Source organism: Lithobates pipiens, unplaced genomic scaffold (assembly GCF_037356315.1).
Source record: "Lithobates pipiens isolate NorthernLeopardFrog02 unplaced genomic scaffold, aLitPip1_a1.2 Scaffold_19, whole genome shotgun sequence".
Taxonomy (NCBI): domain Eukaryota; kingdom Metazoa; phylum Chordata; class Amphibia; order Anura; family Ranidae; genus Lithobates; species Lithobates pipiens.
The window spans coordinates 147,654,134-147,667,227 of NW_027507764.1; the positions used below are offsets into that span (position 1 = coordinate 147,654,134).

The window sequence follows — 13,094 nt, forward strand, 5'->3', positions numbered from 1 at the left end:
CCCCAACTCCCCCACTCTTTTTCAGCCAGTCTCTATGCATCTAGCCCCATACCTACATCTTCCTCTCATTGCAGGAGGAGATCTAAACTCAGGTATGTGAGTGCAGGAAGACAAATCCACGGCAAAGCCTACATTCAATCCTCACCCACAAACTCTAGCCACATCATTATTTTCCTTCACTGAGGCCCTACAGCTCATCGATCTTTGGTGCCTAGCGAACGCCAAAGGCAGATACTTTACCTTTATTCATCCCCCCACCACACTTTATCCAGAATCGATTATCTATTCTGCAACTCCGCTCTATTACCCTGCACGTCAGGAACTCTTATTCACGAGATAGCTAGCTCAGACCAAGCCCTGTCTCAGTTCAAATACGGGACTACGGCCTATCACCCCAGCAAAAACTTGGCGTTTTCCCCAGTATCTAGCCCATAACCCAACCGCCAAAAAGTGCTGCAGGAGGCCTGGTTGAGATATGAATTAACAAATGCAGCCTATAGCACTCGTCCTAACTTATACTGGGACGCCAGTAAAGCTGAGTTGCGAGGCCCTACTGGGTACACTCCTGAGTTTTATAAATTGATGGCACAAACATTGGTTCCTTCCCTAGCTACAGTCTACCAGGAGATTTTTGAAGGGGGTGACCAAGCCTACATAACATTGATAGCCAAGAAGGGTAAGGATCCTACAGAGCCTGGCTCTTACAGAGCAATTTCCCTTTTAAACTTGGATCCTAAAATCCTGTCTAAAGTTATGGTCAACAGACTAGCCAAAATTATGCCTACCCCAATACACCTCGCACAGGCATGCTTCACCCATGGCTGCTACGCTTTGTCCAACATATGGAAAGTACTCACAGTCCTCGAATATGCAAAGACCAACCCCGAGAGCGATATTGCCATCATTTCCCTTGAAATGGAAAAGGTCTTTGACAACATCAGTTTTACCTGGTTGTCAATGGTACTACAAAGTTTTGGCTTTTCTGGCCCCTTTATTCATCTAATTTCTACTATGTACGCAGACCCCAAAGCAAACATTGTAGCACGTGGCCTCATTTCCAAATCTTTCAAACTACACAAAGGCACTAGGCAGGGGTGCCCCCTTGGCCCGCTTCTTTTTAATCTTGCCCTAGATACTTTTTCCCACCACATTCTTCCTCACCCAACCTTACATGCAGTGCAAATAGGCCAACAAAATCTGCGACTAGCACTCTTCGCAGATGACATTCTCTTCTTCACTTCCAACCCAGCCTCTTATATGGTCACTATCCAAGAACCTTTCACACGATTCAGAAGTTACTTGGGTCTGCGCATCAATTTCTCCAAAAGTGAAATTCTTCCTCTTCTCCACACCAGGACCCCATCCTGGGCCAGACATTCAATTTTTTCAGATGCATAAACCCACATCACCTATCTCGGTATCAACATTGGGAAAACACCCTCTTCTTTATACCACCTTAATTTTCCACCAGTGATCTCAAATATCATGCGTGAACTGGAGACATGGATGGACTTCCCCATCTTGCTTCCCCGGAGATGCCATTTATTTAAAATGGTTTGTTTTGCCAGACTCTTATACCCTCTCCAAACCATTCCTATAGTGTTTTGACACAGCGACCTACAAAAACTATATAAAGCTCTAGCAAGCTTTCTATGGCATAGGCCTTGCCCCGTATTGCTATGCACAAACAATTTCTCCCGAGAAGTGAGGGGGAAGAATGTATGGACTGGATCTCACAAAGCTCCAAATACACCAACTATGAGGTGTAAACCCAAATGGCATGCCCATACAGTCTACCTGCCCTACTGCACTGTAAGCTACCTTCTATTCCCTCACACCGACACAAGACAGAATCTGCTAATACAAGATACTGTGGTTGCCTGGCACAAGACTAGACAGAATCTAAAACCCTCCTTCCAGAACCCTAACCAACATGTGGGCTACACCCAGTGGACCACCCAAAATCTTTCACACTCTGTACAGCTTTTTGATCCAACCACAAGCTCTGCAATACCTATTTCTCAAATGTTATAGCACTTTAAACTGCTGCAACATAATTTCTTATATATCCACCAAGCAGTTCAACACATCTCGAGCTTATGTCCAAACAGACTTCAAAGATTCCACACCAAATTCCTGGACACCCTTCTGGACAAACATCAGTACAAAATTTCAGATTTTATACACATCTCTAAATATACGCCTCTGTATGGCTCTCCCATCCACCTCAGTAGCTGCATGGAATAAAGAACTAAACTCCCTGAAAGCCGTGAACCGCATCCCAGCTGGTTTCAACTCCCCTTGTACCCTAGCCACCAACCAGTTCTGGCGCGAACAACAGTGCAAAATTATGCATCAGGCCTACATACCACATCTGCCTTCTCCGCAACAACCACATAAACGCCTCTGACCATTATGCAGACAGGATAAGCCATCTCTACTCCATAGACTCTGGCTATGCTCCCACATTGCTTCCTTCTGGGACCAAGTTGAACACTTTGCCTCAACAGTCACGGGTGCTCCCCAACAAAAGATCTCTTCCCTTTGCTATTCGGTGACCTAACATTTGTCTTTCCAAACAAATCGACAGCACAACAAGTCATCACTCAGCGAAACAAGGCATGGTTGTCAACATGCTTTATGTGGGCCAAACGTGCTGGATATCCAAACAAGAAGACTCGCTGCTCCAGATGAGGTTTTGAAAGCCTGATGATCTGAACAGGTGCCCACCTTGGCTTGCCTCCACATATAATCAAAAGAAGAAATGGCCACACTCTGTACTTGATAAAAATTCTCTTATTCAGAACATCCCAAAGTGTTGACAGGAAGCTGGTAGATGCATTTCACACACTCCAAGTGTGCTTAATCAGTACGACATTTCCTTAATCATTACAGACGTTCTCAAACATTGATCCTCTGCTATCCCTCCCACTATATCAGATATCCACCAAGACCTCATAACCCTCCTGCGCAAGGAAAAACGCGATACTGATCTGTCTTCCTCCAACACATCTTCCCGCCTACAGCTCAAATGGTTACCATTCATCACTAAGACTCTTCCTCACAAAAAACTTGGGTACCTATCTTCAGCTATCCCATCAGCTCCCCTTAATAAAGACACATAAGGACCCACAGACTGACCTGCAGGTGTACTTCTCTAACTTCTCCCACCAGTGACTATCTTCATCCTCAGAGCACACCCTGGAAATACTATCTAAGAACTTCTGAACATCTAAGGTTTCTATCTATCGGATGTGCATCCTCCTATTCAACCCCCTCTCATGAGTGTCTCCCCCCTTCCCTAACCCAAACAGGGCTGAAGTGGGGAGATGCATGAGGGGAAGGAGAGGACTAGCATAGTCTGATCTAAGTTTCTCTTATAACTAACATGGGAACCCTGGATACCAGGTCCAAGTCTTATCACCTATGTTACTTACAGTTCTTGTATTGCCTGCAGGCTAATTTTATTTACTTTGCTATGTTTTTACAGACTTCTGATTGTGTCAAGGGCCTGCCTCCTACATCTATCTACTTCTATACATGTCTGTACTCAATGTTTCTGCTGAAAATTTTTAACAAAGTATATTATAAAAAACAAAAAAGCCTCTCAAAAGCAGTAGGTGCTTCAAGCGAGCTTTGTTATAGGGTTCTATGGAGGCTTTGAAGATACTTTGAAGCACCACTAAAGCAACATGGGGTATAATTTTCAAAGAGAAGCCAAGAAAAGCAAAGCAAATGCAAAGTGTAAACAGGACTGTAAGCTATTCATTTTATTTAGTGACAGGCTTTGACTGGCATTCAGAGAGCTTTAACAAAGCATGTCCAAAGCCTTGTTTTGAAGCAAGTGTAAACTAGCCCTTACACTGTTGTGTAACCCCTTTTTTTCTCTCCTGATACTGTCATTTAAGACTCACACAAATGTCTTTTTTTAAAGCTTACAAGGGCAGACCGCCCACATAATGTCATCACTCTGTCCTGCTTTGTATTCTCATCAAATGTGGAAAGGGATTTTTTTTTGTCCTCAGATCTACTTTTTCTTATTCTATATTTCTCGACAAACATATATAACATACAAAAACATCTCAGTATGAATCCAAAAAAATTAAAACATAAAGCACTATGCTGGTATACAAATTGGTTATACCAAACATAAGCTCTCTGCTTATGTGGATGACATTCTATTCTATATTTCAAATCCTCAAATTACTGTTAAAAATATGATGTCAGAACTGACCTAGTTTAACCTCCATAAAATTTTAACATAAACTATACTAAATCTGAAAATCTTCCCATTATCATGGTGCCTAGTCTAGCTACTACTTTACAAGCTTCCTTTCCATTTGCCTGGAAGTACCAACCCTTGAAATATCTTGGCATTAATCGGACCCCACATTTAAACTCATTGTATGCTCGTAACTTTGAATCCCTACTCTCCTCTTTTTTGACATTCCCAGCTGGGAAAAAAACCTGCGTTACATGGCTCAACAGGAATATCCTGCCTAGAATTTTATATCTGCTTCAAATGATACGCATCAGGCTCCCAAAGGAATTATTTTCCCATCTACATAACTCTTTCCGGCTGTTCATCTGGTCTTAAAAAATTAGCAAGATCTATCCTTACCAAATCCGATGGAGGGTCAGGCCTACCATATATTGCTTTATACTATAAAGCAGAAGTAATGCCCATTATTTATATTTGTTATTATAAGATGGCAAAGTGGTGTAGTGGTTAGCACTCTTGCCTAGCAGTAAAAAGGGTTGCTGGTTTGAATCCCAACCATGACACTATCTGCCTGGAGTTTGCATGTTCTCCCTGTGCCTGTGTGGGTTTCCTCTGGGTACTCCTGTTTCCTCCCACACTCCAAAGACATGTTGGTAGGTTAATTGGCTTCAGTCCAAAATTGGCGCTAGTATATGAATGGGGACCTAGGATTGTGGGCTCCTTGAGGGTAGGGACCAATGTGAGTATACAATGTACAGGGATAGGGACAATTGTAGACACTCACTCAGGTTGAACTGGATGGACTGGTGTCTTTATTCAACCTTACTATGTAACTATGTAAGGTACACGACAAATTATAAGAGCCTCTTGAAAAAACCCTGGCAGGCAAAAATCAAGCTCATGCAACATGGGTCTACAACACCAAGGTTTCACAGAATTTACATCTCCTTGGACACACCGTACTTTAAAGATCTGGGACCACTTTAACAAATTTTGCACCTTGTCTTCTTACCCCTCTCCACCAATTATCCTTAGGGCCTTTCTGTTGTTTGACCCCGATGCATCCCTAGCTTTCTTCCATTTGAGGGGCGCAGACAGAGATCCGCTATTTCAAATTCACGACTTGGGATACTTCAACCCATGAATAACCGGAGACAGCGGTTTTGACAATTTCCATAGGATCACTGGAGATATACACATTTAGTCAATTTTGTTACCAAATGTTTCCCACTCACAAGATTCGTGAATTTGTTGTCCCTCTTTGAAACTCTCTGTGTAGCAGAAGCTGAAACATATATTCTCTTCTTAAGAATCTGAACTGTATTATCATAAGGAATGAGAAAGAGAAATTGGATGTACCTTATCTGCCCATCAAATGAACAAGATACTTCAATTGTCTCAGAGATGTTCTATCAACATAAGAACTCAGGGACCCTATTATAGGGTACCTTCTTAATAACATGTCTAGGCCTATAAACATTTATAGTAAAAGTATATTACCATATATTCTTAATGTGTCAAAAGCCTTATTACAGTCTTCTCAAAAAGGCTTCAGTCCCCAACCATTGCTAAATGGGTTACTAGTGGAAAACCCATTATGGAGGTTGAGTGCTGGTGCTTCTCAAATATGACAAATTTTATGAGATTTGGGCAACTTGGATACACCATCACAGTGAAAATGACTCAAAAACCATCCAACCAACATTGATCAATGAAAAAACTCCAAGTACATAACCTCTTAGACATTCTCACTGCAACAATAGCCTTCCTCTTTTCTTCTTAACCTCATCAGCCCATTGTTTAATGACAGACCCCCTCCTACCCTTCATTAGTTTGGTCCTTTGCTTATTGGTCCTAATTACTGATATTTAATATCCTCAGTTGCATTGGCTGCTTTTCCTCTTCCATGATCATCTTCCCTATTTGCTCCCTACCTAAAGCCCCGTACACATGAGCTGAATGTTGGGAGACATTGTCTGGTTCAAGAAAAACAGCTGATATTCGGCCTGTGTGTATGCCACCCTGCCCGAAAGAAGTTTAGCCAGCTTCTGTTCGACAAGCATGCTGGAAAATCAGCATCTGACCGACTCCCAATCAGTGCTCTCAGCCAATGGCAGAGAGCACTGATCAGTGTTCTGGCAAGGGAGTGAGGGCACCCCCTGTCAGAACACAACAGCTCAGCAGGGGAAATCGCTATATTAACTTTGCATAGTTAGTACAGAAGAAAAAAAACCCTCTAGAGGTGGGACTGTATAGGCACTAAATAGACGTCAAATTATTAAAAATATCATTTATAGTGATCATAAAAAGGTGTCTTTACCTTTTTATGATCATTTTGCACTTATACATTTGTATGATTCTCTGTATGTTCTACAAAGTTTTTAATCCTTTTTGTACCAATAAATTATATTTTTAATAATTTGACATCTATTTAGTGCATATACAGTCCCACCTCTAGAGGTTTTTATTTTTCGTTAATATAATAAGGATGATGGCACTTCCCCCACTATAGCCAGAGTTATCTTATATTGTTAGTACAGTGGCTCCGACCGGAGCTGACAAGTTTTTTTTTGTCCAATGCATCTGGTTAAACTAAAAAAAACTCATAGTCTGTACAGGGCTTTACTTTACAACCCTAGATCCTTGGGTTTCTCTTGTTCTTTTCTTGGAATATATTTATAATGGGAAGAAAAAGGGGTGTATTCAATGAAGACAAAATAATTTTGAATTGTTTGTGTATTATCAGCTTAAGTACATTGTGTTTGCTTATTAGGCCGGGTTCACACTATAGCGATGCGGGAACGCCGCGAATCCGCGGCGTTTACCCACATCGCACACCTCCCGCCGGCAGTTCACACTGCCCTATGCGGACGGCTGGGAGTGTCAATGTTATGTTAATGACACCCCCAGATCCGTCAGCATATCGCAGTGCGATCTGCCGACTCGCACAGGAATCGGATCGCATGGTGTGAACCCCCATGCGATCCGATTCTGTTGCGGACCCAAAAAAGGGTCCCGTGCGAGTTTGCTGCGGGAGCGCTGCGAATTCAGCCATACTATCTGTATGGCTGAACTCGCATCGCTACGGAGATCGGATGTGATTTGCTGTGCGAATCACATCCGGATCTCCCCCCGCAGCGGTGTGAACCGGGCCTTATAGTTACATATAGTTATATAGTAGGTGAGGTTGAAAAAAAACACAAGTCCATCAAGCTCAACCGATCTGTGTGATTATATGTCAGTATTACATTGTATATCCTTGTATGTTGTGGTCATTCAGGTGCTTATCTAAAAGTTTTTTGAAACAATCGATGCTCCCCGCTGAAACCACTGCCTGTGGAAGGGAATTTCACATCCTTGTCGCTCTTACAGTAAAGAACCCTCTACGCAGTTTAAGGTTAAATCTAATTTCAATTTTAATGAGTGGCCATGTGTCTTAATAAACTCCCTTCTGCTGAAAGGTTTTATCCCTATTGTGGGGTCACCAGCGTGGTATTTGTAAATTGAAATCATATCCCTTCTCAAGCGTCTCTTTCTCCAGAGAGAATAAGTTCAGTGCTTTCAAACCTTTCTTCATAACAAATTTCCTCCAGTCCCTTTATTAGCTTTGTTGCCATTCTCTGTACTCATTCCATTTCCAGAACATTCTTCCTGAGAACTGGTGCCTAGAGCTGGACAGCATACTCCAGGTGAGGCTGGACCAGAGTCTTGTAGAGAGGGAGAATTATAGCTTTATCTCTTAGTTAATCCCTTTTTAATGCATGTCAATATTCTGCTTGCTTTGTTAGCCGCAGCTTGGCATTGCATGCCATTGCTGAGCCTGTCATCTACTAGGACTCCCAGGTCCTTTTCCATCCTAGATTCCCCTAGAGGTTCTCCCCCCTAGTGAGTAGATTGCATTCATATTTTTGCCACCCAAATGCATTATTTAAAATTTTTCCACAATAAACCTCATTTGCCATGTAGTTGACCACCCCATTAATTTGTTAAGATCTTCTTGCAAAGTTTCCACATCCTGCTAAGAAGTTATTGCCCTGCTTAGCTTAGTATCGTCCGCAAATACAGAGATTGAACAGTTTATCCCATCCTCCAGGTCGTTTATGAACAAATTAAATAGGAATGGTCCCAGCACAGAACCCTGGGGGACCCCACTTTCCACCACTGACCATTCTGAGTACTCCCATTTATCACTACCCTCTGAACTCATCCTTATAGTCAGTTTTCAATCCATGTACTCACCCTATGGTCCATGCCAACAAACCTTATTTTGTACAGTAAACGTTTATGGGGAACTGTGTCAAATGCTTTTGCAAAACCCAGATACAGCACGTCTACCGGCCTTCCTTTATCTAGATGGCAGCTCACCTCCTCATAGAAGGTTAATCAATTGATTTGGCAAGAACGATTCTTCATGAATCCATGCTGATTACTACTAATTAAACCATTTTTTTTTACTAAAATCTTGTGTATAGTTCCTTATCCCCTCCTGGAGCTTGCATACTATTGATGTTAGGCTAACTGGTCTGTAAGTCATTCTCTTCAATCTGTATTTCACCCTCAACACTCCACAGAAACTGCCCTTTTAAAACTCACAAATTACCTAACTGCAAAAACCAACGGACACTATCTTGTAATCCTACTTCCGGAACTTTCAGCTGCCTTTGACACGGTTGACGCCCCCCCCTCCTCATAAAAAAACTTTACTTCCTTGGTCTCTGTGACTGTGCTCTTCAGTGGCTCTCATCCTACCTTTCCCAATGCACCTTCAGTGTCACTTACAATTCTACTTCCTGCACTCCTCTTCCCTTCTGTCGGGGTCTTCCAAGGTTCTGTTCTTGGACCTCTTTTATTTTCAATCTACACCTCTTCCCTGGGTCAGCTGATAGCCTCTCACGGCTTTCAATATAATTTCTATGCTGACGAAACACACAAATCTATCTCTCCACCCCTCAACTGACTCCATCAGTCTCCTCACACATCACTAACTTACTAACAAACATATCTGTATGGATCTGACACCACTTCCTCAAACTCAACGTGTCCAAAACCATGCTTATAATATTTCCTACCCCAGATGCCTCTTCCCCTGACTTATCTGTCAAGAGCAATGGCATCAATCATCCACCCATCCCCACATGTCAGCATGCTAGGTGTTATCCTGGACTCTGAACTCTCCTTTCTGCTCCACATCCAATCACTTTCCAAAGCTTGCCGCCTCAACCTCTGCAACAGCTCTAAACTATGTCCCTTTCTAACCAATGAAACCACAAAGCTCCTGATTCACTCCCTGCTTATCTCTCGCCTTGACTACTGCAACTCCCTCCTCATTAGATTACCTTTAAATAGAGTATCCTCCCTTCAGTCCATCATGAATGCTGCTGCCAGACTCATCCACCTTACAAACCGCACAGTGTTTGCTACCCCTCTCTGCCAATCGCCCAATGAATTAAATTCAAAATACTAACAATAAGTTACAAAGCCATCCACAACTCTGTCCCCAGCCACATCACTAGCCTAGTCTCAAAATACCAACCTAATCACCCTCTTCATTCCTCCCAAGACCTCCTGCTCTCTAGTTCCCTCATTACCTCCTCCCATATGAATTGTATTGTAATTGTACTGTCTGCCCTAATGTTGTAAAGTGCTGTGTAAACTGTCGGCGCTATATAAATCCTATATAATAATAATGGTAATAATAATAATAAACACTGCAGTTTTGGTTACTGAAACCCAATTCCTTCGTAAATACTGAGAAGAAGAAGAAATTCAATACCTTCGCCATTTCCCCATCCTTTGTAACCAGATTTCCTTCCTCATTCTTTATGGGGCCAATATGGTTTACCCTCCATTATTTACTGTTTATATACTTAAAGAATTTGCTCTCCTCTGCTATGTGTCTTTCCTATTCTATCTTAGCCACCCTAGTTGCACCTTTACATTTCTTGGGCCTTGTTGACTCCTCTCCAAATGCAGAGTTTATGGTTGTGGCCAAAAAGCTCAATTTTGGTGTCATCACAACAAATAACTTTGTGCCAGAAGGTTTGAGGCTTGTCTCTGTGCTGTTTGGTGTATTGTAAGTGGCATTTGTATAGTAATGGCTTTTGACCATGCAGACCATCTTTCTTCAAGTGCCTCCTTATTGTGCATCTTGAAACAGCCACACCACGTTTCCAGAGAGTTCTGTATTTTAAGTTATTTGTGGGGTTTTCTTTGCATCCCGAACAAATTACCTGGCAGTTTTGGCTGAAATTTTAGTTAGTCTACCTGACCCTGCTTTGGTTTCAACAGAACCTCTAATTTTCCACTTCTTTATTAGAGTTTGAACACTGCTGATTGGCATCCTCCTTGGATATCTTTTTATATCCCTTTCCTGTTTTATACAGTTCAACTACCTTTTCCCGCAGATCCTTTGACGATTCCTTTGCTTTCCCTATGATTCAGAATCTAGAAATGTCAGTGCAGCACTGGATGAAAGATGCAAAGGTCTGTCAGGAGTTCAGAAACTCATTGACCTTTTATACACACACACTAAATACAAGCAAACAGATCACAGGTGAGGATGGTTACATTTAGCCATTCAAACTCCTTTGTGTCAACTTGTGTGCATGTTATCAGGCCAAAATCACTAGGGTATGTAAACTTTTGATCAGGGTAATTTGGGTAGTTTCTGTTGCCATTATGATTTAAAAAAGAGAAGACACAGTTGATTGATAATACATGGCTTCAACCAAACACTAACCATGAGTGAAAGAAATGCTTTTGTGTTATCATTCACACTTATTTGTACTCGTAGAATTAGGCCAGAAGGTAGACAGAGTGTTTTTTTATGGTTTTAATTTGAAATGTACCTTGGTGTCCTTCACTAAGGTCTGTACTTTGGTAATTGTCCGCCACAGCATGGTCCGTGCCTATTCCTGAGCACCGCTGTACTGCCTATAAGAGAAATAAAGTAGAACGGCTAATGGCCAGTAAAGGGTGACCATCGGGGTTGGCCGGCCAGCCAGTCAAGGGGGGGTTCGGGAGGGGCTGTCTGGCCGGCAGGCATGGGAGAGACCTGTCAACCACACTGCCCATCACCTCAGTTCAGCCTCAGCGCCGTTGCATTGCTGAAATTCCAGCCAATGAGGCTGTAGCAATTTTCCTGCATGATGACGTTAGCCCTCCCACTTCACGCAGTGATGTAAGTAGGAGAAAAATACAGAGGAGAATAAGTGAAATAATAAAAGAGGTGAGTGAGGATAGAGTTAGAGTATTTTTTCAGTTAACACATTATCATACAGAAGAATAAACGTTGTAAAACATGGAGGACAGATATATGTTCTGTCCTATACCCAATACCTTTTCTACAACTTACAAATGCCATTCTAAAGTTGTCTGTAATGTTGGAATGCATCTTGTTCTTTAAGTAAAGAGTTTAAAAAAAAAGAAGCTGTTTATACATACAGTGGAATGTTTTTACTTATGTTTTTTGCACAATTGCGTATTGTTTATTTACTGTTTTTGTACGTGTTTGCAAAATTAAAGTGGGCCTGTCTGGATGAAGTCTGGGCCCAATTTTTTGTCCCGGCCCAGCCCTGAATGGCAGGAATAAGTTCCGAGTCACAGAGATAGCAGACGAAGGTGTAGCTAAAGGTAATCCAGTATGCAGTCACAGGCAGCAATATAGAACAGCAAGGAGATAAGTCCAGGGGGCACAGGGCAGCAATTTTAAACAGAGAGGGTTAAGATCGGCGGCACAGCAAGGAGAAAACAAACCCAAAGATGAGTCCAGGGTCACAGGGCAGACATCCATGCACAGCAAGGGGAAACCAGCACAAGGGTATAGCAAGGGTGGTAGAGAAGGCTTCCAGGTTTGAGGGTGTTGCAGATCAAAATGCACAGAGGCCAGGCTTCACCAGGGGGAGAGGTTGGGGGGGGGGGGACTTTGGGGGATGAAGCATAGCAGGAAGCCTCTGATGTGAGATCACAGGGTCCTGGGAAAGGTGGGGATCTTGTGTGGTCTGGTCTCAACACAAGTAGCCCATCACAGGTAGAAACACAACAGGCCAATAATCATATCTAGCAGATCACATGATCCTTGTGTGGCCTGGATTAATTCAGATTCATGCAGATAGCACATCAAAGGAGTGGAACACAACAGGAAGCTCTGGTGTAGCCTGGCTTTAACTCAGCAGGTACACAAAGGTAGCACATCACAGGGGAAAACCAGCAAGAAGGTCCTGTGTGGCTTGGCCTTATCTTAATCCCATGCAGGTAGCACACTGCAAGAGGGGAAACACACTGGTGATACTAACAATGCAGAAGAGTCACATGTGTACAGGTTCTGTGCACCTGGCAGCAGCTCAGAGTACACACAAGGAGGCCACATCTTTAAGCGAGGAAGCAGACACCAGGATTTACTAGCAGCACATTACAGGGTCCTAGGGTTGGTGTAGAGCCTGTGTGGCATCACAGCAGAGCGAAAAGGGAAGACGTGTAGTGCCCAGGTCCACACAGGCGGGACCATCATCCAGAAAGGGTAGGGAAGAAGAAGACACACACGGCCCTCGTTCAGATATTTAACCCTAAGAGGGGGCATGATCTGATGGACAGGTATGTCATGTTGTGCTGGTGGCAGGCTCTGCCCTCTTTCACTCCAGTTGCTTAGGAGTGTGGTTAAGGAGGAGCCCTTTGCCTCCAGTGGCCACTGCAGAGGTTGGGAGACAAAGGCAGACAGGGAATCATCTATACAATCTCTGATTTTTGCTGTATGTTACATGCACCTCCTTCTGCACAGAGGGAAATAGAACAGTGATGCTATATCATCTATTTATATATTATAGTATGCATTTTCTTTTATATTTTAGAAGAAGGTTGTGTGCTGCAGAATCCA

General features: G+C 42.7%; 1 protein-coding gene across 5 annotated transcripts in view; it reads right to left on the reverse strand.

Annotated features, from left to right (window-relative positions):
• TBC1D5 (TBC1 domain family member 5) overlaps positions 1 to 13,094 on the reverse strand; it is an 802,157-nt gene that overhangs the window by 8,860 nt on the left and 780,203 nt on the right. The window contains exon 24 of one of the 5 annotated variants that reach the window (XM_077491386.1): positions 11,071 to 11,155. The exons of the other annotated variants lie outside the window; for them this stretch is intronic. Coding sequence (XP_077347512.1) covers positions 11,071 to 11,155 — 85 coding nt within the window. The remainder of the gene's footprint in view (positions 1 to 11,070; positions 11,156 to 13,094) is intronic. 5 annotated transcript variants of the gene reach the window in all.